This window comes from Lampetra planeri, chromosome 65 (genome assembly GCF_965212315.1).
Source record: "Lampetra planeri chromosome 65, kcLamPlan1.2.h2, whole genome shotgun sequence".
NCBI lineage: Eukaryota > Metazoa > Chordata > Hyperoartia > Petromyzontiformes > Petromyzontidae > Lampetra > Lampetra planeri.
The window spans coordinates 1,519,098-1,547,096 of NC_136171.1; the positions used below are offsets into that span (position 1 = coordinate 1,519,098).

The 27,999-nt window shown below is 52.7% G+C and overlaps 1 protein-coding gene across 1 annotated transcript; it reads left to right on the forward strand.

The window, feature by feature from the left end:
• On the forward strand, nt 1-27,999 carry LOC144737185 (E3 ubiquitin-protein ligase TRIM11-like). The gene is made up of 7 exons (XM_078619906.1): nt 1-1,119; nt 12,960-13,238; nt 14,705-14,800; nt 20,692-20,925; nt 21,660-21,682; nt 23,128-23,354; nt 24,660-27,999. Exons 1-7 carry the CDS (start codon nt 763-765, stop codon nt 25,454-25,456), a joined length of 2,013 nt encoding a protein of 670 aa, XP_078476032.1. The 5' UTR covers nt 1-762; the 3' UTR covers nt 25,457-27,999.

Sequence of the window (27,999 nt, forward strand, 5' to 3'; positions counted from 1 at the left end):
AGGTGACTCGCGCGTCTCATGTCACCGCGCACCTCTTGCTGCCGCTGCAGTCGTCGTGGTCAGAACTCGGCTGCTGCTGCTGATGAGCGACTGAGCGGACGGATGCGTCTGTGAATACGATTGTGAGCGAGTGCTGAGTGAGTAGTTGAATAAGTGAGTGATTGTCGGGGTGAGTGAGCGGCTGAGTAGGTGAGTGAGAAGCTGAATAGGTGAGTGATTGACGGGGTGAGTGGAGTTGAGTGAGTTTCATTAGGCGAGTAGGTGAACGAGTCACGTCGCTCAGTGAATCGACGCGTGCTGTGTGAACAGGCGAGTGGACGATTGAGGCTAAGTCGGGTGACTGAGTTGGTTCATTGAGTAACAACGTGGATTGATGGGTGAGTGAGTGAGCGGTGATGGATTGATTTCAGGTTGTTTCAAGTTCACGGCTTCCTTGGTGGATTACCGGGGTAGCTAGAGCGAGCTATGGACTGAGCGAGGGAGTGCCCCGACACGGTGTGGACTTTGTTACGGAGGACGACTCTGCACCTCCTTCATCACCACCAAACATCGGTGGAGATCGCCCGTGCGGCCTTGAACAGACTCTCAGGGCGAGTGTTGTGAGCGACCACTACCACCACCATTATCGTCGTCTGGTCAAATCCTCCATCACCCATTCTCGCACCACCACCACCAAGACCAACCACCAAGACCAACCACCCTCTGAGCCGCCTCCGTGGTGAAGAAGAATAACAAGAAGAAGACGACGACGAGGAGGTGACGATGTCGTCGTCTCTGAGCTCCGGGGAGCGCGCCGCTCTGGTCTCGGAGCTGACGTGCCCCGTGTGCCTGCAGCTCTACTCGCAGCCCGTGCTGCTGCGATGCGGCCACAGCTTCTGCCTCGGATGCATCCAGGGCGCGTGGTCAGTGCAGTCCGCTCCATCAGAGCCCCCCAAATCGCCGCCTGGAGCCCCCGCCAACAGGAGGGCGGCGCGGTACGCGTGCCCGGAGTGCCGCGACGAGTACGAGAGGAAGCCGATCCTGCAGAAGAACCTGAAGCTGTTCAGCGTCGCCGAGCGGCTGCGCGAGTCGCTGAGCAGAGCGGCCGCGGCTGGGCTCCGCTGTGACTGCTGCCCCAAGGTGGGACACACACACAGACGCAGACTCACACAGACTTACACACACAGACACAGACTCACACAGACTCACACCCACACAGACACACACAGACTCTCACACACACACAGACTCACACACACACAGACTCACACAGACACAGACTCACGCACACACACACAGACTCACGCACACACAGACTCACACACACAAACTCACGCACACACACACAGACTCACGCACACACACAGACTCACGCACACACAGACTCGCAGACACACAGCTTCGCACACACAGAGACTCACAACAACAACCGCCATTCGCCACTAAGTGGCGGTGGCGTCACCACGACGCTTGTGCCAGGCCATGTGCACATTGAGGCCACGTGAAGTGTCGAACGCCCGCTGGCAGGAGGTCACGGGGCAGACCCAGGTGCCACGGGTCGACTGACTGAGATGACCGAGATGACAGGCTGATGCACCACCTGTGCCCCTACTGTGCCAACTTGCTGTGCTTTAGCCACCCGGCGCTCCGCTCGTTGTTGTGAGCGTCGCTCCTCCGCCCTCCGTTGTTGCTGGAGGGCGACTGCCTCCAACTGCCCAGTAGCGTCCTTCACATACACACACAGACTCACACACAGACTCACACACACACACAGATTCACACACAGACAGACTCTCTCAGACTCACACACACACACAGACGCACAAACAAACACAGATCCCCCGTATAGTCTTAACAAACTGTTGGGGCAAGTGTTGTTAGCGAGCACCAATGAAGGCCGGCACGGCACACGAGGGGGTGGGTGGCCAGCACCACGTCCGGCCGTCTTTGCCTCCCCAGTGGCGATGTTTTTACGCACAGCACCAGGCACTCATTTGAGGCTGAGTAGAACTAGAGGAGGCTCAGCAACGGTTCAGATAATCGTCACCGGTGTTGACCGTGAGCGGGAATCGGACTCAGGCCGCCGGGTTCGTAGCGCATTGCTCCACCACGACCGCTCCCCACGCCCTCGAAATCGTCCGCGCGACCACTTCGCATCCCCCTGGGAACAAATCACAGGGTAAGATGCGCATTCAAAACCGGTAAATCGATGCTACTATTCGGTAAGCGGCTTTACCGGTAAACAAACCCCGCAGTTACACGAGACGCGCGTAATGAGTTGGATAACGGGGAGCGGTGGCGCAGTGGTTAGCGCATCCACCTCACTACGAACCCGAATTTCCCGGGTAGGATTCCCGTGCACGGCTAATAAGAGTGGCAGAACATATCTGAACCGATCCTGGGCTCTCTCCTCTGTCGACTTAACCTCACAAACAGACTGCACTTTGGTGTCGTGTGCTCCGATCGTTTTTATTTATTTTCTGTTGGCACGTTCTGACACGTGCCCCGACTGGATATCTGTGGAAAAAAAGAGCTTTATAGTTCATCGGATTCCTCCAGTATCAATGAATCGTCTGCTTCTGATTCCAACATCACGAGCCACTTCGTCAAGCTATCATTTGTCCCCAGGTCGCTTGTGAAGAATAATTATCATCTATTAGCTCAGTAGGCCTTACCTTGTAAGACAAAGTATAATTTAGTTTTTGTTATTTATATTTGTGAAGTGATGTGTTTACCTCAATTATAATATATATGGGGGGAGGGGGGCTTATTCCCTCCCCCCCCAATATTCAAATATGCTCATAATGTCCCCCCCCCCCCCCAAATATTGCTGTAAAAAATAGATTTCTTTTGAAATTATTGTGGTTATGGTTGTACTTTATTAATCCCTAATCTCTGCCATTACATACAATGAAACAAGAAAAGGTAAAAAATAAAAACAGAGCAATGTAATACAATACACTATTAGACATTGTTGTTAAAAATAAATGAAAGTCAATCCTATGTGTTAGTGAATTTTTTAATATTTTAGGCAGGACATGGCAGGAAATTAGTTTTCAAATTTAGATTTTTTTTCTGGGGGGGGCCCAGACCCCCTGGAAGATTTGGGCCCCCCCCCAATGTTAACTCCATGGCTACGGCCTTGGTTTACCTTGACCACACTGTGCACTCCTATCGTGTTGTTTGTAGTGTTTGTTGTTGTAGCGTTCTGACCCCGTGCCCCGACTGGAGATCGGCGATCAAAGAGCTTCGTAGATCATCGGATTCCTCCAGGGTAAATAAAGACCCCGATTCTGTGTAGACGTCAACATTGGGAAAACAAAGGTGGTCGTGCGTGGGGCCAGCAGAAACCCCCGCGCCCTCGTGTGTCATGACGCCACGGTGGCGAGATGTTAACTACCTCGCCTGGTATGCAGGAGGTCGTGGGTTCGATCCCGAGATGTTGACTACCTCGCCTGGTATGCAGGAGGTCGTGGGTTCGAGCCAGAGATGTTGACTACCTCGCCTGGTATGCAGGAGGTCGTGGGTTCGAGCCAGAGATGTTGACTACCTCGCCTGGTATACAGGAGGACGTGGGTTCGATCCCGACCTTGACGCCTGCTGTATATTTGGAGTTTGTGGTGTCTCTTTCTTTGTGGTCGCGTGCTTTTTCTCCGGGTGCTCCGGTTTTTCCCTCCACATTTAGAAACCACACGCGTTTAGAGTTATTTGGCGTGTAGAGTTTATGTTTGCTATGCATGTCCACGTGACGATGATGAGCCACTTCGTTGGGCTATAATTTGTGAAGGTCAGGTCGCTTTTGATACAAAGTGCCAAATAGGTCAGTGGGGGTCTTACCTGGTTAAAAGAAAGTTAAAGTTGAATAGTTCCATCTTGATTTTAAGCTTTCGTGACTGCAAGAATCCATCCTCTTTGGTTCTTTCGGTAAAGTCACGTGGGTAGAGAGTGATTTGTTTTATTTTATACCTACGTGACTTCACCGAAAGAACCAAAGAGTTTGAATAGTTCCAGTTTAGGCACGCGAAGTTGGAGTCTGAAATCTCCCCCCCCGCCCTCTCTAGGACCGCATTGGTGCGGCTAGGATGCTGCGGCGATGACACACACGTATTACACATATCGTGTTGCGGGAATGTGGTCAAGGTGGTGGTGGTAGTGGCTTCATATAACAATCGTAAGAAGCTCAACTTGTTTTTTTTAGCGAGCACAGTGAGAGGCCGTCCATAAATGACGTCACGCACCTGGGGGGGGGGTCAGACATTTGTGACGATGTGTGACGAGGGGGGGGGGGGGTTGAGAAATGTGACGTCACATCAAAATGCGCAACTTTAAATAAATATAGACAACACGTTCTACTTAATTAAATATACTTTTTAATAAATGTTTTCTCCTACAACATCAGAGTGCAGCGCCACATTCAATACGCACTACAATGACAATAGTTTAAAGCGATTTGAAGCATGTTTTATTTGGGGGGGGCAGAGCTTTGTGACGTCATATTTGAGGGGGGGTCTGACTTTTTGTGACGCCGTGTGACGAAGGGGGGGGGGTAAAAAATCGTCAAAAATCGCGTGACGTAATTTATGGACGGCCCCTTATAGAGAAAGAGAGCGAGGGAGGAGAGCGACGCAGAGGTGCTCGCTGTATGAAATGAAATCACGGACCCCAGGGAAGGCCATCGGGTCCCACCCCCTGCTCTGTGAGAGGCGCCACGGTGGCTAGGAGACGTTAACTACCTCGCCAGGTATACAGGAGGTCGTGGGTTCGATCCCGAGATGGTAACTACCTCGCCAGGTATACAGGAGGTCGTGGGTACGATCCTAACCCTGACGACGCCTGTTGTATATTTAAAGTTTGCCAATCTATCTCATCATCATCACGGTGGCTAGGAGACGTTAACTACCTCGCCAGCTATACAGGAGGTCGTGGGTACGATCCTAGCCCTGACGACGCCTGTTGTATATTTAGAGTTTGCGTGTCTCTCTCTCTCTCTCTCCATGGTCGTGTGGATTCTTCTCCGGGTCTTTTCCCTCCACGTTTACAATCGACATCACACCTTCATAGAGTGTCCTGGCTGCTGCTAACACATTTCCACGCAACGATGAAGGGCCACCGTCGTTGAGCTATCATTTGTGATAGCGAGGTCACTTCTGATCAAAAGCGCTACACAGCTCGGCGGGAGCCTTACCTGGTAACGTCACACGAATCATCGCTTTGGACAACCAATTACGCAACAGGGAATCGCTCGAACAGCGGAAAATATCGCGACCCCTTACTGCGACAACCGAGCCGGGACAGTTACTGAGAATGAGTCCTGAGACTCAGCGAGACCTCCTGGGCATAGCACCAGCAGGCTCGTCACAATGCCACGCTTCCTCCGCCCGGTTGCCACGCGCATCTCATCCAGACCGCCTTTGTATCCCCCCCCCCCCGCCTGCGCTGATGTTTTAGACCACGCGGCCCCACGCGCTCCATCGAATCAGAGTGAAACAGCACTCGTCCCACTGGTATAAATAAATATATACATACATTTTTTTAAATATTTGTTATTGTGACTCTCTGCTCTAAACCCCAACAGCCATCCAGCGCGTGTTAATGTCATCTGTGTGCAAATCGCGTGATGGAATTCACGGTCAAGCAGCAGTCGGGGAGATTAATGATGCAGAACTCGCCACATCCAGTCGCTCGCTCACTCAGCGGCCAGTCACCTCCTTGTCACTCGTGTATCGCTGCTACGACTGCCGTGGTTACTGTGCCCATGACCTTCACGCACCGATCCGTCCACCCATATTGAGGACTCGGTCAACCAGAATCCGTTTCGTCTCATCCACCACCACCACAACCGCACTGCAGGTCACAACAACCCACCCACTCACTTACCCACCTACACCCACTCACCCACACACCCACTCACCCACACACTCACCCACTCACTCACCCACTCACCCACACACCCACTCACCCACCCACTCACACACCCACTCACTCACCCACTCACTCACCCACTCACCCACACACCCACTCACCCACCCACTCACTCACACACCACATTGCAGGTCACAAAACCCCTTTCACTCACCCACTCACTCACCCACTCACTCACCCACTCACTCACCCACACAATCATTCACTCACCCACCCACTCATCCATATACCACACTGCAGGTCACGACAACTCACTCACACACTCACTCACCACCCTGACTCACTCACCCACTCACTCACCACACTCACCCATTCACTTCACCAACACTGCCGGTCAGCTCACTTCTCTTGTCCACGGCACTGCCTCTGCTCTGGAATTCCCTCCTTGCGTCATCACCGCGTCTCTCCCCCCCCTCCACCACCGCAGGCTCTTACAATAAATAACCTCGCTCCATTCAACAGACATGCCTGCTACGACTCTGACGTTTTGGGAACTTTTTGGGCCTGTGCTCGTAAACTATGTTTAGTTTGGGTTTGTTGTTCTCCCCCCCCCACCACCGCACCTGCGATTAGCACGGTTGACTACGTACGGTGTGAAAAAAGTTTAACATATACACATACATATATCTTCATACAGAGACCCATAGACTCACACAGAGACACAGACTCACACAGAGACCCATAGACTCACACAGAGACACATAGACTCACACAGAGACACATAGACTCACACAGAGACCCATGGACTCACACAGCGACCCAGACTCACACAGAGACACATAGACTCACACAGAGACCCATAGACTCACACAGAGATGCATAAACTCACACAGAGACCCATAGACTCACACAGAGACCCCTGAACTCACACAGAGAGCCATAGACTCACACAGATAAACACAGACTCACACAGATACTCATAGACTCACACAGAGACACAGAGACTCACACAGATACCCATAGACTCACACAGAGACTCATAGACTCACAGAGAGACGCACGGACTCACACATAGACCCATAGACTCACACAGAGACACATAGACTAACACAGCGACACATAGACTCACACAGAGACACATAGACTCACACAGAGACCCGTAGACTCACACAAAGACACGTAGACTCACACAGAGACCCATAGACTCACACAGAGACCCATAGACTCACACAGAGACCCATAGACTCACACAGAGACACATTGACTCACACAGCGACACATAGACTCACACAGAGACACATAGACTCATACAGAGACCCATAGACTCACACAGAGACGCATAGACTCACACAGACAGCCATAGACTCACACAGATAAACACAGACTCACACAGAGACCCATAGACTCACACAGAGAGCCATAGACTCACACAGATAAACACAGACTCACACAGAGAGCCATAGACTCACAGAGAGACGCATGGACTCACACAGATACCCATAGACTCACACAGAGACTCATAGAGAGACGCATTGACTCACAGAGAAACGCATGGACTCACACATAGACCCATAGACTCACACAGAGACCCATAGTTTGTTGTTCTTCACCCCGCACCTACAATTAGCACGGCTGGCTACGTACGGTGCGAAATAAGTTAAACATACATGCACTACACTACTATACAATACTATCCACTACACTATACACTACCCTACTATACACTACACCACTGCAGTCAATTGACAATCTATTTCTATAGAACTGCTTTTTGTGTTTAGTTTGTTGTCCTTCCCCTGCACCTCCGATTAGCGCGGTTGGCTACGTACGGTCCGACAGACGTTCAACATACACAGACATACGCACGCACATACGCATTTACAAAAAGTAATACCGTGCTCCAGTGATGTGTGAAATTTGATTGCACTTTTACCCATCGTGGCGTGTGCTTAGTTGTGTCATGCGGGGCCACGTGTAACAACACGGAGCAGTGGCGCATTGGTTAGCGACACTGCGCTTCAGACACGGGTGACCCGAGTTCAATTCGTCCGCTCACAACCAATGCCGGATTATCGTAGCAGCAAAAGTAGCTACATGTGTAGTAGCTACATATGCTACGGGCCCCGCACTTTCAAGGGCCCCGCGCTAAATGCTTTCAAGCTATCAATTCCGTACTTTTTGGTTCTTTTGGTAAAGTCACGTAGGTATAAAATTAAAAAAAAACAATTCCGGTTCAGTGATTCTGCACTTGCTCTATTACTATAGTACTATAACGCCTTCAACTTTTATGAACGACTGGGTGTTTAAGGTTAGAGATTTGTCGTATTATCTGGCTGTATAGCAAATGAAAAAATACAATTACTTTCCTCTGCAAGTAAAAAATGTACGTGTTTTTATATTAATGTTTTTATTTTATTTAGGGCCCCTTTATAACATATGCTACAGGCCCCGCGCTAGCTTAATCCGGCACTGCTCACAACCAATACGCGAACGGCAGTGAATGTCTGAGCAGGTCACGTGCCTTCCTTAGGTCGACTCAGCCCTTAAATGAGGATCGTACCTGGCACGGTCTGTGTGAAAAGAAAAGGAAAACACGAGCACTGGGGAGAGATAAAGGTGGCAGGCCACCTTTATCACCATCGGTTGTTCGTGAGCAGCGTGGACTCTGAACGGGCCTGGTGTGCCTCGAGTTATCTGGCTGTATTTGCGTAAAGTCCTGGGTTTATTCTGGGTTCAAGGGTCAACAAAAACACAAAGATCTCCCGTGTAGCCTGTAACAGACTGTTGGGACAAGGGCTCTTAGCGAGCACCTATGAAGGCCGGCACGGCACACTAGGGGGTGGGTGGCCAGCACCACGCCCGGCCGCCTTTGTCTCCCCAGTGGCACGTTGAAATACGGTGTTTTTTCTGGAAGACTTTGCTGTTTTTTCCAGGATTTTTCTGTTGCGTGTAGTCACCCAAGTCAAGAGCCTCATGGCTCACAGGGTTATAATTAATAAATGAAACTAAAACTGTTTACACACAGCACCAGGTACTAATTTGAGGTTGAGCCGACCTAGGGGAGGCCCACAACCAACACACGCATACACAAACGCACACCTGCCCCCTCTAGAAACGGGAGTCAATTTCCCACTGGAGCCCATGACATTACCAAGCGCTCGCGGTTCGAGCTTTCACGGCCGCCTCGGTTAATGCTGCGGGTGTATTCAACCGCTAAATATACAAATGACGCACCGTCCGCTGGCTTCAGTGGGTCCGTGAGTGGATGGGTGGGCGAGTCGAACGAGTGGGTGAGTGAACGAGCGAGTGAGCGAGTGGGAGCGAATTAATGATTAGCTTCGAGTGGCCGCAGATGTCGGACCTACGAAATTAGTGCGACAACAATTGTCAACACACTTAACTTTGACAGCGTCGGTGTGCGCGAACGACGTCGCGTGCACGGAAAATGCTGACAAACAAGACCGGCAGGCCATTGAGCTGCATTGTTCGACACGCGCGCATCCATTGTGCAAGGCGCCGGTTAGGGGAGCGGTGGCGCAGTGGTTAGCGTAGCAGCGCGCTACCAACCCGTAAAAAGACCCGAATTCAATTCCCCGCTCACGCCCAACAATCAATCGGTTGACAGCGAATGTCTAAATCGGTCGTTGGCGGCCTCCGCCTAGCTCGACTCGACCTGAAAGGGGCCGTCCATAAATGACGTCACGCATCTAGGGGGGTGGGTTCAGACATTTGTGACGATGTGTGAAGAGGGGGGGGGGTTGAGAAATGTGACGTCACATCAAAATGCGCAACTTTAAATAAATATAGAATTGTTATAACAACACTCCTACAACATCAGCGTGCAGCGCCACATTAATTACGCACTACAATTAAAGCGATTTCAAGCATGTTTTATTTTCAAAATGGAAATATGGTTTTGGGGGGGGGGGGCAGAGCTTTGTGACGTCATATTTGAGGTGGGCTTTGCCTTTTTGTGACGCCGCGTGACGAGGGGGGAGGGGTAAAAAATCGTCCAAAATCGCGTGACGTCATTTATGGACGGCACCAAATGAGTAACTAGTGCGGTGTGTGTCTGCGTGTGCGCGCGCGGCTGTAGTCATGACAACCGCTCTGCCGTGACAGTGGCCCAGCCCAGCAGTACAGCACGCGGCCAGGTCAAACAGTCGCCTCTTGATGACCTGCCACGGAGCCATCGGTTGTTGCGCTGACCTGGTGGCATCAACTTAATTGCCTCATACGGCCACGTGGGCGAAGCCGGTTGCGGTTAGCGCTACGCGGAGCGGTTAGCGCTACGCTGCGCTACGAACCTGGCGACACCCTGGTTCGATTCTAGCTCACGGTCAACACCAGCGACGATTATCTGAACCGGTCCTAGGCCTGCCCCTAGGTCGACCCAGCCTTAAATGAGTACGTGATGCGATGTGAAAACATCGCCACTGGGGAGACAGAGACGGCCGGGCGTGGTGCTGGCCACCCACCCCTTCGTGTGCCGTGCCGGCCTTCATAGGTGCTCGCTAACAGCACTTGCCCCCACAGTCTGTTAAGGCCACATGGGGGGATCTTTGTCTTTGTTTATAGTTGTGGGCTAGCGGTGGCTGGCGCAGTGGTTGGCACTTACACCGCGCGAAGAACCTGCCGATCCGAGTTCGATTCCGGCTCACGACCAATACATCGGCAGCGAATATTTAAGGCCGTCATTGACGGTACGATGCGGGGTTACCCGCGGTATGTGTGGCACGAACGGCTCAGACAGGCAGCAGCAGGAGCAGACTGTGCGTGAGAGCGGCCTGGAGGTCCGTTGACTCTCAACGCGGTGTCACGCAGCTCCACGCACAGATAACATCTCTGTATGACAGGAATGATGTTCAGGAGCTTTGATGCCAATGTCGAGGGCTGCTGCTGGCCACTGCTGCTGGCCACAACGAGAGCAGCGAGAGAGAGAGAGTTCCTGTAGTTTTGCTCTTCCTCCCACTAGATGCCGACCGAAACTGAATTTCTGGTTTCGGCCGAAATCAAAACCAGACCGAAAGTTAACTTTTTGGCTTCGGCCGAAACAGATACTATGCCGAAAGAGGCCATTTGCCAACTTTCGGCGCCGAAACCGAATTTCGGTCGGCCTCTACCTCCCACAGTAGTTTACCACAAGATCCATAGTAACACATTCCTGCGGAGGCAGCTGGTAGGAACGTTGGGTTGCTCGGTCAATTGCCAGGGTCAACGACGGCGTGGTGTATTCCGCAAATATGCCCGACTGTGAGGGCGGGCACAAGCTGGCGTGAGTAGGTTAAACGTTGAGTTTTATAAGGGCACCACGGGGTGACCAGCCCCTCCCCATCCAGCCCCACCCCTCCCACCCCCCACCCAGCCCCACCCTCCCCACCCAGCCCCTCCCCACCCTCCCCACCCAGCCCCTCCTCACCCTCCCCTCCCCACCCAGCCCCTCCCTCCCCACCCAGCCCCTCCCTGCACGACGGACGGACGGACACAAGAATCCCCTGTGGGCTGGTGTAACCAGGAGGTTCCTACCAGTACCACTCTTGTCCGCAGTAAACCACTACGATGTGGTGACATGCTGTTAATTATAAAGTCGTACGAATGGTTAACCTCGCTAATGTGCTGACCAACCTAAGTAGCTATGCAATGACCAGGAAACGATCAATGCGACCCGGTGCTTTTTCGACTCACATTATTTGGGGGGTTTTGGTGAAATGAAACGTGCGTCGTCCACCAGCGCTTCTCATTAGCCACGACACAACTGGACTCTCCCGCCTAAGTAGGCAATGTACCTTCACAATCGACACGTCGAACGTACTCTTGTGGTTTCTGCTCTCACTTCTAGGTGCTCCGATTGTGCTTCGATTGTACATTTGCTCCATTGCTGTGCCGTCCATTGCTGTGTCGTCCTCTCTATCACTCCTCCCTGGCTCCTCCCTCCTCTCTTACCTATATGGCCTCTTGTTACAGCAGCAACTTTTGCCCACTTCAGCAATTGTTTCTTGCTGTGGTTGTCCCACCTGATGACGGACGCTTGTATTGCGCCCGAAACGTCGTGATTTCATTTATTTTATTGTATACCTACGTGACTTTACCCAAAGAACAAAAGAGAATGCGCCGTCTGTAATTTGATCAGCGTTGACAACGTCTGCTGCTCGGGGTTACTCTTGTAATCGCGGCCTGTTGTGGTCTCCTTTTTCATATTTGATTTATGGTTTGAACGATGACAACAGCATCCAACAAAACTGAAACGAAACTATTGTTTTTAAACTTTGGGTCTTTCGGTAAAGTCACGTAGATAGGATATTTTATTTTATTTCTTTGAACGTATCTACGTGAATCTACCGAAAGACACAAAGAATATGAATTCCTGCAGTCACGAAAGCTTTAAGTCAAGATTTAAAAAACGATTGTTTATTGGCACCAGGTAAGGCCCCCACTGAACTACTGTATGTAGCTTTTTTTTAGAAGCGACCTGGCGATCACAAATGATGGCTCAACGAAGTGGCTCATCATCATCACGTGGAAATGTATATCAGCCAAATTCTCTGAACGCGTGAAGTTCATTCTAAATGTGGAGAGAAAAACCGGAGGACCCCGGAGAGAAATCCACGCAACCACGGGTAAAGAGAGAGACGCAAACTCCGAATATACAGCAGCAGACGTCAGGTCGTGATCGAACCCACGACCTCCTGTATACCAGGCGAGGTAGTTAACACCTCGCTACCATGGCATCCAACAAATAGAGGCAACGCAAGTTAAGGAATCGAGTACACACGACGATCCACCATTACCTCGGTTGTGATCTCGGAAGAAGCATGAGGATAGCTCGAGGAATGATGGGACAGAGAGAAGAACCCCCTCGCATACACCAGCAGCGACCCCCGCGACAGACGACAAAGCCCCCTACCCTCCCCCCCGGCGTTCCAAAGCAGACATTTTCCGCATTAAGTTCAACCACGTGATCACACATGGAGGACTTATCGTATCCTCTAGATGCCTCACCTGGTTCAATTATGGATTATGACGCCATCTGACCCCCCCACGTCTGTGACCCCCGCGTGTGACCCGCACGTGTGTGACCTCCACGTTGAACGTGTCTCTCCCCCCCAACCTCCACCCAGGGCGACGAGGCGGAGGCCGTGAGCACGTGCCTCAAGTGCGAGATCTCGCTGTGCGCCACGCACGAGCGGCCGCACCGCGAGAGGGAGGCGTTCGCGAACCACCCGCTCGTGTCGCCCGCCACGCGCCTGCACGACGCGACGTGCGCGCGCCACGGGCAGCCCATGCGGCGCTACTGCGCGCGCTCGCGCTCGTGCGTGTGCGCCGCGTGCGAGCGCGATGGCCGCGAGCACGCGGGCCACGAGCACGCGGACATCGCGAGCGCCAGCGGCGACGTGCGGGTGAGAGACGGAGGCGCTCGCGCGCTGTGTGTGCCGTGCCGTGTCCGTGTGTGCCGTGTGCCTTGCGTGTGCCGTGTGTGTCGTGCCGTGTGTCGTGTGTGCCGTGTGCTGTGTGTGTCGTGTCGTGTGTCGTGCCGTGTGTGCCGTGTGCCGTGCGTGTGCTGTGTGTGTCGTGTGTCGTGTCGTGCTGTGTGTGCCGTGTGCTGTGCCGTGTGTTGTGTATGCGCCGTGCGTGGGTGAGTGCGCGCAGTGCTGGCCTCCGATTAGCACGGTTGGCTACGTAAGGTGCGAAGGAATTTCAGCGTACGCACCCGGGCACCCACCCCCTCGTGTACCCTCCCGGTATTCATAGGCGCTGCTACTCGCTAACAGCACTTGCCCCAACAGTCTGTTAAGGCTACGTGGGGGATCTTTGTCTTTGTCCCTCATGAGGAGCGGGCGGTGCAGTGGTTAGCGCGCTGCGCTACGAACCCGGCGAATCCATTAATTATTGATTCCCGCTTACGGCCACCCACACAAGTGACGATTGTCTGGACCGTTTCTGGGCCTCCCCGAGACCAACATTGTTATTATTACAATGATTATTATATTATAATATATGTTGGAAATGTTGAAAAGCGTGTTGGTGGAACGGGAACACGCGCGCTGTGCGGGAAGTAACCTGCAGCGAAACGTCAGACAAAAAAATGTAAACATTATTTTTCAACATTCCTTCCTGCTTGCTGATAAACAAAATCGTTCGGAGCGTTTTTGCCCACTTGACAACCTGATTTCATTCGACGTTTTCCGTGCGGTTGGGGAGGGTAATATCCATATATATTTAAAATAAAACGATATTACAACCTCCACTATCTAACCCAAAATTTACTTAATTCTGAAGGAGGCTGAGTACGCGATTATATCATCAACTGCCCCCCCACCCCGTTCCACTGCGCGTGAGCAATGGGGCGGCTTGGAGAGGGGAGTGGGGGAAGTCCACAGATAGCCATCGGAGGTGGCATCTCAAGTCAGTCGAGAAGCTGTCATCGTTTTAGTGGCTGCATAACGCAGAGTTCGAGGTCATACTGATCCCCCCCCTCGCCTGCTCCCCCCCTCCCTCCTCGCCTGCCCTTCCCCCTCGCCTGCTCCCCCCGTCGCCTGCCCCCCCCCTCGCCTGCTCCCCATTGCCTGCCCCCCCTCGCCTGCAACCCCATCGCCTGCCCCCCCCTCGCCTGCTCTCCACCCCCCCCCCCCCCACCTCGCATGCTTCCCGTCGCCTGCTCCCCCATCGCCTGCCCCCCTCGCCTGCCCCCCCCCGCCTGCTCCCCCATTGCCTGCTCCTCCATCGCCTGCTCCCCCCCCGCCTGCTCCCCCATCGCCTGCTCCCCCATCGCCTGCCCCCCCCCTCGCCTGCCCCCCCCCCGCCTGCCCCCCCCTCGCCTGCTCCCCCCCCCCGCCTGCTCCCCCCTCTTCCCTCCCCTGTGCAGGCGGAGCTGACGGCGTTGCTGGAGCGGCTGGCGCTGAGGGAGCGGACTCTGAGCGCCGTCTCTGCGCAGCTGAGCGACTCTTCGCGGACGTTGCAGGTAACCACTGCGGGGGGGCAATGGGGGGGGGGCACTGGGGGGGGAATTGGGTGGGGGGCTCAAGCAGCTCAAGGGAGTTGCTAGGCGTGGTGGTCGTGGCGAACTGTGGCCTGCAAGCCGGTTCTGTGGAGGTGGTTTTTGTGGTTTGGTGGTTGTGAAACTCCTTTGAGGCCGTCCATAAATCGTCACGCACCTAGGGGGGGGGGGTGGGTCAGACATTTGTGACAATGTGTGCCGGGGGGGGTTTGAGAAATGTGACGTCACATCAAAATGCGCAACTTTAAATAAATATAGACAACACGTTCTACAACATCAGAGTGCAGCGCCACATTAAATACGCACTACAATGACAATAGTTTAAAGCGATTTGAAGCATGTTTTATTTTTTGGGGGGGGGGCAGAGCTTTGTGACGTCATATTTGAGGTGGGGTCTAACTTTTTGTGACGATGGGGGGGGGTCAAAAATCGTCCAAACTCGCGTGACGTCATTTATGGACGGCCCCTTTCCCGTTCTTGGCCGTCGAAGACGAGGAGGCATTTCGTGGCAGTGCAGGAGGAGAAGGCGATTTGCTGTTTGTCATGTGTGAATGTTGAACTTCTATCGCACCGCACTTGGCCAACCGCGGCTAATTGGAGGTGCGGGTGAAGGACAACAAACTGAGCACGCACACAAAGCTGTTCGGATGAAACTTTGGGACTTCTTTCGCACCGTACGCAACCTCCGATTGGGCGCGACCTTTGCTGCGTGCGGTGCGATAAAAGTTCAACGTCATATATTTGTGTCACGTGTCCCTGTCCCGTGCTCCCAGGCACGGGAACCCCGGTGTAGTAATAACAACAACAGTGCTCGCTCTTGTGATATTGGCGCCCTGCGTAACGTTCGAGAAAGGTCCCAGAGAAAGCAGTGGATGGTTTATTTAGCCTAGGGGGACCCCTAGTGGCAGCTTGATATCCTGTGTGGCAAGGCCGTATTTAATATATATATTGGGGGGGGGGGGGGACACATCCCCCCCCCCCCCCCCCAATATTCAAATATTCTCAAAATGTCTCCCCCAATATATTGCTATAAAATAGATTTCTGTTTATATGATTGTGGTTAAGGTTGTACTTTATTAAGCCCTAATCTCTGCCATTACATAAAATGAAACAAGAAAAAGTAAAAACATAAAAAAAACTGAGCAATGTAATACAATACAACTATTAGACATTATTGTTAAAAATAAATAAAAAGTCCATCCTATGTGTTAGTAAATTTTTGTTATATTTTAGGCAGGAAATGGCAGGAAATGAGTTTTCAAATTTAGATTTTTTTTCTGGGGGGGGGGACCCCCAGACCCCCTGGAAGATTTGGTCCCCCCCAATGTTGACTCCATGGCTACGGCCTTGGTGTGCGGCATAAGGGTAAAAACAATCTCGCGAGCCGTCTTAAAAATGTGGAAATTCTAGTCGAGTGATCTCCTGCTGCTTTAATTGGACGTTGAGACGGGATCTCATTTACTGCTCCATAGCCTTTAAGGGGCCGTCTATAAATGACGTCACGCACCTGGGGGGGGTCAGACATTTGTGACGATGTGTGACGAGGGGGGGGAGGGGGGGTTTGAGAAATGTGACGTCACATCAAAATGCGCAACTTTAAATAAACTTAATTAAATATAATTCCTCTAACAACACTAATTTTGATAAATTTTCATTAACAGGACCCTGCGGGGTGGGCTGGTAGGAATAATACTAATACCGGTACAGGGATATCGACCGCACACACACGCACACACACACGCGCACACACGCGCATAAACGTACACACGCACACACCGCACGCACACAAAGACAAAGATCCCCCGTGTAGCCTGAACAGACTGTCGGGGCAAGTGCTGTTAGCGAGCAGCACCTATGAAGGCCGGCACGGCACACACACACACGTACACACACATGCACGTACACACACACACATGCACGCACACACACACGTAATGAAGTTGTGTTGCTACGCTTCCAGTTCGCCGTGAATAACGATCCGAAGCCCAATAGCGCCCATTCATCACGCCGCTCGAGTGGGCCGGACACGCACACACGCACGCACACACACGCACACAATCACACATATACACACACGCACACACGCACACACAGACACGCACACACACGCGTATACACACGCACACACACGCACGCACACACGCACACACACGCGCATACACACGCGCATACACACGCATACACACGCACACACACGCATGCATACGCACGCACACGCACGCACATACACACGCGCATACACACACGCACACACACATATACACACCTCTCACCTGCAAGGCAGCGGTCGCCGCTTCTCCCACATCTCTCGTCGCGGCAGCTGTAGCGATGGTGCAAGTTTGTTGTTGTAAAGTAATTTTGAAGCGAAGTTTAAAGTTTTGCCGTGATGGCAGGGGGAGCGGGCGGTAATCTTGTCGGACAGGGTCATGCCAAGTGTTTGCAGTAGGGGGCGATGTTGATACACGTGTGAATACGATGTAGTGAACACGACAGAGATGTGATGAACACGGCAGAGATGTAGTGAACACGACAGAGATGTAGAGATGATAGTTAACACGACAGAGATATAGTGAACACGACAGAGATGTAGAGATGATAGTGAACACGGCAGATATGTAGTGAACACAGCAGATGTAGTGAACACGGCAGAGATGTGGTGAACACGGCAGAGATGTGGTGAACACGGCAGAGATGTAGAGATGATAGTGAACACGACAGAGATGTAGAGATGATAGTGAACACGGCAGAGATGTAGTGAACACAGCAGATGTAGTGAACACGACAGAGATGTAGTGAACACGGTAGAACTATAAGCGAGTGAATAGCAGCAGCGACGAGGCCTCTCGCTGCCTCTGCTCTGCCGCTGCCGGGCTGCAGATTCAGCCGAGTCAGGTACCACTGCCAATATGCACAACAACAACAATAAACGTGCTGCGTTTCATCTCTGTGTTAATAAGCCTGCCGCACTAGGCCTCACGAAGCCTGCCGCACTAGGCCTCGTGCCGTGCTTTTCGTGCACAAATAAGGCGATTAAATGTATCTCGTCTCTGTGTTAATAAATGTTTCTTGTCTCTGTGTTATAAAAACGTGCTGCGTTTCAGTAAAATAATTGTTTTTAAATAAACGTGCTGCGTTTCATCTCTGTGTTAATAAGCCTGCCGCACTAGGCCTCACGAAGCCTGCCGCACTAGGCCTCGTGCCGTGCTTTTCGTGCACAAATAAGGCGATTAAATGTATCTCGTCTCTGTGTTAATAAATGTTTCTTGTCTCTGTGTTATAAAAACGTGCTGCGTTTCAGTAAAATAATTGTTTTTAAATAAACGTGCTGCGTTTCATCTCTGTGTTAATAAGCCTGCCGCACTAGGCCTCACGAAGCCTGCCGCACTAGGCCTCGTGCCGTGCTTTTCGTGCACAAATAAGGCGATTAAATGTATCTCGTCTCTGTGTTAATAAATCTTTCTTGTCTCTGTGTTATAAAAACGTGCTGCGTTTCAGTAAAATAATTGTTTTTAAATAAACGTGCTGCGTTTCATCTCTGTGTTAATAAGCCTGCCGCACTAGGCCTCACGAAGCCTGCCGCACTAGGCCTCGTGCCGTGCTTTTCGTGCACAAATAAGGCGATTAAATGTATCTCGTCTCTGTGTTAATAAATGTTTCTTGTCTCTGTGTTAAAAAAACGTGCTGCGTTTCAGTAAAGTAATTGTTTTTAAATAAACGTGCTGCGTTTCATCTCTGTGTTAATAAGCCTGCCGCACTAGGCCTCACGAAGCCTGCCGCACTAGGCCTCGTGCCGTGCTTTTCGTGCACAAATAAGGCGATTAAATGTATCTCGTCTCTGTGTTAATAAATGTTTCTTGTCTCTGTGTTAAAAAAACGTGCTGCGTTTCAGTAAAGTAATTGTTTTTAAATAAACGTGCTGCGTTTCATCTCTGTGTTAATAAGCCTGCCGCACTAGGCCTCACGAAGCCTGCCGCACTAGGCCTCGTGCCGTGCTTTTCGTGCACAAATAAGGCGATTAAATGTATCTCGTTTCTGTGTTAATAAATGTTTCTTGTCTCTGTGTTAAAAAGCGTGCAGCGTTTCAGTAACGTAATTTTTTAAATAAACGTGCTGCGTTTCAGTAAAGTAATTTTGAAGCGAAGTTTAAAGTTTTGCCGTGATGCGCCGGAAGCGACGGCCATCTTGTTTAATTCACATATCGCAGGGGGAGCGGGCGGCCATCTTGTCAGACAGGGTCATGCCAAGTGTTTGCAGTAGGGGGCGATGTTGATACACGGACGGACGGACGGACATACGCGGACGGACGGACGGACGGACGGACAAACGCGGACGGACGGACGGACGGACAAACGCGGACGGACGGACGGACAAACGCGGACGGACGGACGGACGGACACATTAATCTATTGGTGGTCTGGTCCACTTCGTTCCTACCAGTATTAACTATTTGCTTCTCCATGGGAGAATGGTGAAGTATAAATTTTGACAATTTTTTAAATGCTTGTTATTCAACATTTTATTTTAATGATTCTACCAGGGCTTTTCATTCTGTGGAATGAATATGTGATTGTTATAATTGTACTCTACATTTTTCTTCGCTCTACTACAAAGTTTCAAGTATTTTTTTTTATAGTTATAATTACTTTTAATATTTTATAAATATCTGAGAATTTAAATATAATATTCTGAACATATGCAGTTTTAGTTAGACGCTGAATATTTTCAAGTGAATTTTATACTAAATTTCAGCTATCCAACGCCTCCTTTTTAATAAATGTTTTCTCCTACAACATCAGAGTACAGCGCCACATTAAATACGCACTACAATGACAATAGTTTAAAACGATATGAAGGATGTTTTATTTTCAAAATGGAAATATGGTTTGGGGAGGGGGCAGAGCTCTGTGACGTCATATTTGAGGGGGGTCTGACTTTTTGTGACGCCGTGTGACGAGGGGGGAGGGATCAAAAATCGGCCAAAATCGCGAGACGTAATTTATGGACGGCCCCGAAGTAAAGGTTAAGAACCAATGCCCTACACTATACACTACACTATACACTACACTACGAAGCACTACACTATACACTGCAATACACTTTATACTACACCAGTGGGGTGTGTTTATTAACATTGTTCATTGTTTAAACGATTGACAACCAAAGGGGTGGCAAGGCTGCAGTGAAGGCTTAAGGACCGCTGCTTTCGCTCATGGCGGAATCCCCACATTGGTGGGAGCAGGGCGAATACAACCATCATAATTCATACTCTTTGATTTATTTCATTTTATACCCCACGTGACTTTACCGAAAGAACCAAAGAGTATGGATCCCTGCAGTCACGAAAACTTAAAATCTAGATTGGATAGGAGGCGTAAAGATGTTCAAACACCAAATAGGCACTTTTTGCAAGACACGGAGTCTGCATTAGCCACGCGAACTTGTGGCAAAACGTGCAAGACAACTTGCCTTGATGCTGTGTGCATTGTTGTCTGGGCAAACACTGGTGACACTCACTAAGAAGGCTGTCTCTGAATTAATTTTGTTTTATTTTATACCTACGTGTCTCTGGTTGTTGGTGTAACCTTCTGACCCCGTGCCCCGTTACTGGATGTCTGTGGAAATGAGCTTCATGGACCATCGGATTCCTCCTCATGGTTTAAATATTGTGAAACAAGAAATATTTTGATTTTGTGCTCTCTCCCCCTTGTGCCCCCCCCCCCCCAACCAACCCCCTCAAACCAACCTCCCCACCCAACCCCGCCACTCCAACACCCACCCCCACCCTCTCACCCAACCCCGCCCCCTCACCCAACGCCGCCCCTCCCCCACCCAACCCCGCCCCTCCCCACCCGCAGGACCGCGTGCTCGAAGCGCGCGGCGCGGCCACTCAGAGCGCGGAGTCCGCGCGCCGCGCGCTCGACGCCGAGGAGCGCGCGGCGCTCGCGCTCGCGGCACGGGCCGAGGCGCGCGCCCTCGCGCGCAACGCGGCGCAGGCGGCTCGCGCCCAGCGCCGGCTGCAGCGCGCGCGGCGCGCGTCCGCAGCGGCGCACGCGACGCTCGCGCTCGGCAGCGACATCGCCACGCTCAAGGTAGGGGGGGGGGTGGGAGGGGGTGGGGTGGGAGGAGGGGTAGGTAGAAGGTAGTTGTCGTTTAACGCGTTATAACGGGCATGCGTTCCGCGTTATAACGGGCGCGCGTTCCGCGTTATAACGTGATTGTGGAACTCCTTTAGGGCCGTCCATAAATGACGTCACGCACCTGGGGGGGGGGGGTTAGACATTTGTGACGATGTGTGACGCGGGGGGGGGGGTTGAGAAATGTGACATCACATCAAAATGCACAACTGTAAATAAATATAGAATTGTTATAACAACACTCCTACAACATCAGAGTGCAGCGCCACATTAAATACGCACTACAATGACAATAGTTTAAAGCGATTTGAAGCATTTTGGGGGGGGGGCAGAGCTTTGTGACGTAATATTTGAGGGGGGGTCTGACTTTTGTGACGAGAGAGGGGGGGTGGTCAAACATCGTCCAAAATCGCGTGACGTCATTTATGGACGGGCCCTAACGGGCGCTCGCACCGCGTTATAATGGCGAGCTTGTTCTGTGTTGTGCGAAAAGTGTTTCCTCGTGGGATAACTGCCTTATGGCAAACACGCGTCATCACACTGTCATGCGTTAAGCGAGGACTGACCGCAGAGTGCACCAATACTCGGGTGTGTTACAGCACACGCAGAGCTGCGCTTAGAGGGGAGTGTAGTGGGATGTGAGGCGCTGCGAGCCGCGTTACTAATCCCTCTGCGTTGTTGTTCCACAGGCGGCCGCCGTCATTCACAAGAGGTGAATACCCCCGGAGGACACCTCCCCCCCTCCACATGCACTCCCCCCCCACACGCACCCCCCCCCCCACACGCAACACCCCCCCCCACACAAACCCCCCCCCCCACACGCACCCCCCCCCACACGCACCCCCCCCCCACGCGCCCTCCCCCCCCCCACGCACCCTCCCACACGCACCCTCCCCCCCACACGCACCCCCCCCACACGCACCCCCCCCCCACACGCACCACTCCCCCACCCCCCCCCACACACGCACCCCCCCCCCACACGCAACACCCCCCCCCCCACACGCACCCCCCCCCCACACGCACCCCCCCCCACACGCCCCCCCCCCCCCCACGCACCCTCCCCCCCACACGCACCCTCCCCCCCACACGCACCCTCCCCCCCACACGCACCCCCCCCCCACACGCACCCCGCTCATCCGCCCTCTGCTACCCAGTAGCTGCCTTCACAAGCCTCCTTCATAGGAGCCAATCTTGACACCGCTGGTACAAGTCTTCTGCAAGTCCACTCAGCTCCACATCCTCCTGTACCGCATCGGTCCGTCTACCACACCCGTTTAGCCCCCTCTGTCTGGCCATACAGAAGCTGCTGGGGATGCGGTGGCTGGGCATATGAGGGCTACATGACCCAGCCAATGCAGCCTTGCCTGCTGGAGTTTACCGATTTGACTGTGCCCAAATTGTTTAAGGATATGTGAGCTGCTCGCACAATCCAGCCTGCTGGTTAAACTTAGGATGGACTGTAAGCAGGCCAGCCTGAATGTTTCTAACCGGCGCAGATGTTCCGTTCGAGGAGTCCACGTTTCGCAATAATAGAGAAGGGAGGGCATCGCTGTAGCTGAGACGTCACGAAGCTTCAAGTGGAGCGATAGACCAAGGTAGCTTCTGCACAGCATTATGCAGCTGATGAAAAGAATGCTGCTCGAATAATTCAAAGTGAGATTCTGTGCCAGTTATTGCGTGGAGGTTGTTAATGGCCAAGAGGCAAAACACCATCGTAGCTTACATCTGGAAACAGTGGCAGTAGCTTTTGTGGACTTTTTTTTTTATTGCAGCCTTGCAATGATGTACAACAGTGTCACTGGTTGCTGTGTGTAACATAAAATGTATGAGGAAGTTGAAATCATTATGATTGAAACACATCGGGGTGCCACACAGCAAAAGCCGCAAAAGCCGATGCGGCGACATTTCCCCATAGAATTACGGCACAAGGCACCTCCACACCAACTCTTCCCCTCTCAACCATCTCCCTCTCACCCTCTCTTAGCCCCTCTCCTTTCTCTCCCTCCTCTCCCCTCTCCCTCTCCCCCCTCTTCCTCCTCTTCCTCCTCTCCCTCCTCTCCCCTCTCCCTCCTCACCCCTCTCTGCTCTCTTTATCATCTCTCATCTCCTCTCCCACTCTCCTCTCACCCCTCTCCTCATGTCCCCCCCTGTGCTCAGTCTGCTGGGCGCTGCGGCTCCCGACGCGGCAGTGGGGAGCCCCGGTGCGGGAACGGCGGCCGGGGCGGGGGATGAGGATGATGAGGAAGAGGAGGAGTGCAGCGACTCGGAGGGGCGCTTTGAGAGCGAGCTGAGGACGGGCGCAGCGCGGGCAAGGCTGCTCGACTCGCTGCTCGCGCACGCCCAGCGCGTCCTCGCCGTGTTCGACGTGCGGATGCTGCGTCGCTGTGAGTCCCTACGCATCATCAACGTCATCATCGTCACGGCCATCGTCATCGTCGTCTTCAACTCCCCCGGTGGATGTGCTGTGGTGTTCTGTTTGGTGCCTCTGCCCGTGTCCTGGATGGATTGTGAACACGTCTGGAACTCGGCTGCCAGAATCCTGTTGGTTCGGTCCTAAAACTAAATTATTTAAAAAGTAGACACCTTAACATTAATCTGGCTTTGTTAAAAATGTTGGTTTTAAACAATTTTTTTTTATCTTACCAGGTAAGTCCCACTGAGCTGTAGAGCTCTATTTCAGAAGCGACCGGGCCACGAATGATAGCTCGATGAAGCGGCTTATCATCATGTGGAAATTTAAAGCAGCCAAATACTTGAAACGCACATTGTCGATTCTAAATGTGGTGGGGAAAACCAGAGGACTCGGAGAAAAGTCCACGCGACCACGGGGAGAGCGAGAGAGAGACGCAAGCTCCAAATATACAGCAGCAGGCCTCTGGGTCAGGATGGAACCCACGACCTCCTGTATATCAGGCGAGGTAGTTAACATCTCCCTGCCACCGTGGCCCTGGCCCTCTCTTCGCTGGCGAATTCCTACGATGTGTAGCCGCTCTCAAAAGCGAACAACCAAAACGATCTCGTAGGTTGACCCCCCCACCACCCCTCTTGATACGCATGGCCATCATGAAGGCTTCCTTCTTCGCAATGATCGGTGCCCCTCTGTGCATTCTCTGCACTCGTCTCCTCCACACACACTGAGTGCCCCGTGCCTTCTGCTGTGCAGCTCCCTTCCCCGGCTGTGGAGGAGCGCCTTGCCCCAATGTTCTTCATTCGTATATGGAACGTTTAAATGATGTATGTACGTATGTATGTTGAACTTCGTACGTAGCCAGCTGTGCTAATCGGAGGCGCGGGAGAAGGACAACAAACTAAACACAAAAAGCAGTTCTAAAGAAACTAGTTTTAAATGTACTGTAGTGGTGTATTGTATAGTAGCGTAGTGTATAGTGTAGTGTATGTATGTTGAACGTCTTTCGCACCGTACGTAGCCAACCGCGCTAATCGGAGGTGCGGGGGAAGTACAACAAACTAAACACAAAAAGCAGTTCTAAAGAAATTAGCTTTCTTTTTTTCTTTTTAAATCTAACAACCAAATCAGGCTTCAGCAGGATTTAGCTTGGGGTGCCTACGGACGTCCAGTTCAAGGAGGTTGTGTAAACTTCACGACATCACCACCAACCTATCCATCACCATTCCATTCCCCTCTTTCCCCCCCCCCCTGTCACTGTCCCCTTCGCCCGACCCCACAGACGGCTGCCCCCTGACCTTCGACTCAAACAGTGCCCACCCGCGGCTGCTCGTGTCGCCGGACGGCCGCTGCGTGTCCCAGCGCGGGCGGCGCGACGCCGCCCCGCCCCAACCCACCGCCTTCGACGTGTGGCCCCAGCTGCTGAGCCGCGAGCCCCTGGCGGGCCCCGGGCGCCGCGAGGGCCCCAGCTACTGGGAGGTCGGCGTCCACGGCGCGCAGAACTGGCGCGTGGGGGTCGCGCGCGGGGACTCGCCGCGGCGGGGCGCCAGCGCCGACGTCTGCCTGGGTGCCAACGCGCTCTCCTGGTGCCTGGCGCTCACCGAGGGTGAGCTCTCAGCCTGGCACGACAACCGGCAAACGCTTCTCGCGCCGGTGGCGGTGCCGGCGGCGACGCCGGCTGAGGATGCGCGCTGGGCCGGCGACGCAGTGGCGCTCGCCATGGCCGATGCCGGCTGCCGTGGGACATGGGACCTGCGAGCGCACGTATGGGAGTGCGGCGCCGGCGCCGGGAAGGGGAAAGCGGCGGCCGATCTCTCGCCGCCGACCGCCGCGCCGGCTTCGGCTCTAGCGGCGGTGGCGCCGTCGTCGGGGTTGCGGCGCGTGGGCGTGCTGTTGGACCTGGCAGACGCCCGGCTGGCGTTCTACGACGCGGAGTGCGGCGCCGAGCTGCACTCGTTCCGCATGGCCGGGGACCACGAGGGCCTTAAGGGCCCCGAAGGCCGAATGCACGCTGCCGCCGGCCTGTGGGACGTGGGCTCCTGCCTCACGCTCTACGTGCCACTCCGAGAAACCAAATGACGATCGTCACCCAACTCCCCCCCTCCTCCCACCTCACCTGGGCCCCATCAACGAGCCCCCTGGCTGGGCTGGCACGTCCACTGAGGACACAGAGTACCGCCGATTAGCACGGTTGGCTACGTACGGTGTGAAATAAGTTCAACATACTTACGTAGACACAGAGTGGCGGGATCAGTTCACGCGCATGCGTAGGCGTTTGGTGGATTGTTGCCCATCGCCAGACCGCGAGAGATGGGGGCTGCTTGATGAGTTGAGGCCTTCGCCCGGTGGGGGGTGGTCCTCCTGCATTGACATCATCGCTAGAGACTTGACAACCACTGCTGAGGTCTTGTTGATGCAGTGTTACGCATACTCTTCGTGTGCTTAGTTTGTTGTCCTTCCGCCGCATTTCCGGTTTGCATGGTTGGCTACGTAGGTGCGCAAGAAGCTCAACGCACGTACATACACTGCCGTCGTCCAATCAGGACCGTGTCGTCTCAAAGAGACTCTGTGTCGCCTTACAAAAACTCTCTAATTAACCCCTTTCCCGTTACGATAACTTTATCGGTACCGAGGCGTCCCACAAGGCCATGGGGGAGGGCAGGGGTGCAACTATGCGCGGGGTGGGGGGGTATGTGGCGGCGTTATGCGATACATAGGGGGCCCAGTCGGTTCACAAGGGGGCGCCAAATCAACAGATAAACACAAGTACAAACATGCTAAGAAATCTAATAAAAAAAAAATTCATTCAAATTTAGCTGTGGTGTACTATGGACCAACCCCGATGATTAACGCATCGTGGCTATGATATCAATAGATCGGCATAGAGTTGCGTGATCCACCCCCAGCGATGAACGCAAGACGCACAATAACTTAATTGTGAGTATTGTTACCTTTACATATTTTATTCATACTGCCACTGCGAGACTGTCTACTTCTAAACCCAATACATGGTGCAACTAAAATGCAAATATATAAGTATAGTCTACATATTATTGTATACGGGGTTAAAAACCATAACTTTCAGTTAAAGTGAGTTGGGCGAAAGGAGGGGGGCCCACAGTCGGATCTTGTAGGAGCCCCCCCCCCCCCCCCCCACCGTTTAAATAGCCCATTGTGCCCCCGTGGGAGGGCGCGCGTGGCACGGTTTTGGCACCGGTTATTGTAGAGTGGCGGCGGTCGTATCACCAGTGCCAGATTAAGCTAGTGCGGGGCCTGTAGCAAATGTTATAAAGGGGCCCTAAATACAAAAAAAACATAAATATTAAAAGACACATTTTTCACTTGCATAGTAAAGTAATTATATTTTTTCATTTGTTATACAGCCAAATAATACGACATATCGCTAACCTTAAACACCCGGTCGTTCATGAAAGTTGAAGGCAGTATAGTACTATAGTAATAAAGCAAGTGCAGAATCACTGAACCAGAATTGTGTGTCGCTACTCCATCGCGTGGACAGCCAACCGCAAGGCAGCAGCAAATCGTCGCCGCGTGCGTCCGTCTTAAGAACCTGCACGTCTGTAGCCCGCATGCCCAGCCACCGCATGCCAAAGCAGCTTGTGTGGGGCCAGAGAAGAGACGGAGCTGATGGCGGTACAGGAGGATGTGGAGTTAAGTGGACTTGCCGATGACCGGTACCAGCGGTGATGTCAAGATCGGCCTCTGGGGAGGATGAGGCTCGTGAAGGACGCAACTACGCAGCTGGAGACAAATGCCCTCCGAGAACAGTGGAGGGCAGAGGAGCGACGCTCACAACAATGAGCTTTGAACTTCTTTCGCACAGTACGTAGCCGACCGTACTGATCGGAGGTGCCGAGGCTGCCTCTCCATAGGCGCTTGCACCAACAGTCTGTTAAGGCTATATGGGGAGGGGGGCAGGATCGTTGTCGTTGTGTGCTAGTGCGCGTGGGGAGCGGTGGTGTAGCGGTTAGCGCGCTGCACTACGAACTTGGCGATCCGAGTTCGATTCCCGCTCACGGCCAAAATCAGTGACGATTATCTGAACCGGTCCTGGCTTTCCCCTAGGTCGACTCAGCCTCGAATGAGTACCTGGTGCGGTGTGTAAACATCATCACTGCGGGGAGACAAAGGCGGCCGGGCGTGGTGCTGGCCACCCACCCCCTCGTGTACCGTTCTAGCCTTCATAGGTGCTCGCTAACAGCACTTGCCCCAACAGTCTGTTACAGTGTTACAGGCTATACGGGGGATCTTTGTCTTTGTGTGTATATACGTTGGGTGGTGAGTAAGAGGTCTCTGTGCTCTCCGTGGAAGGCATTGACAGGGACACGGGTACTGAGCTGGGTGATAATGCCAGTCCCATAGTGGGCCATCCATAAATGACCTCACGCGATTTTGGACGATTTTTGACCCCCCTTCTCGTCACACGGCGTCACAAAAAGTCAGACCCCCCCTCAAATATGACGTCACTAAGCAAACCATATTTCCATAAAACATGCTTCAAATCGCTTTAAACTATTGTCATTGTAGTGCGTATTTAATGTGGCACTGCACTCTGATGTTGTAGGAGAAAACATTTATAAAAAAAAAGTCTATTTAAGTAA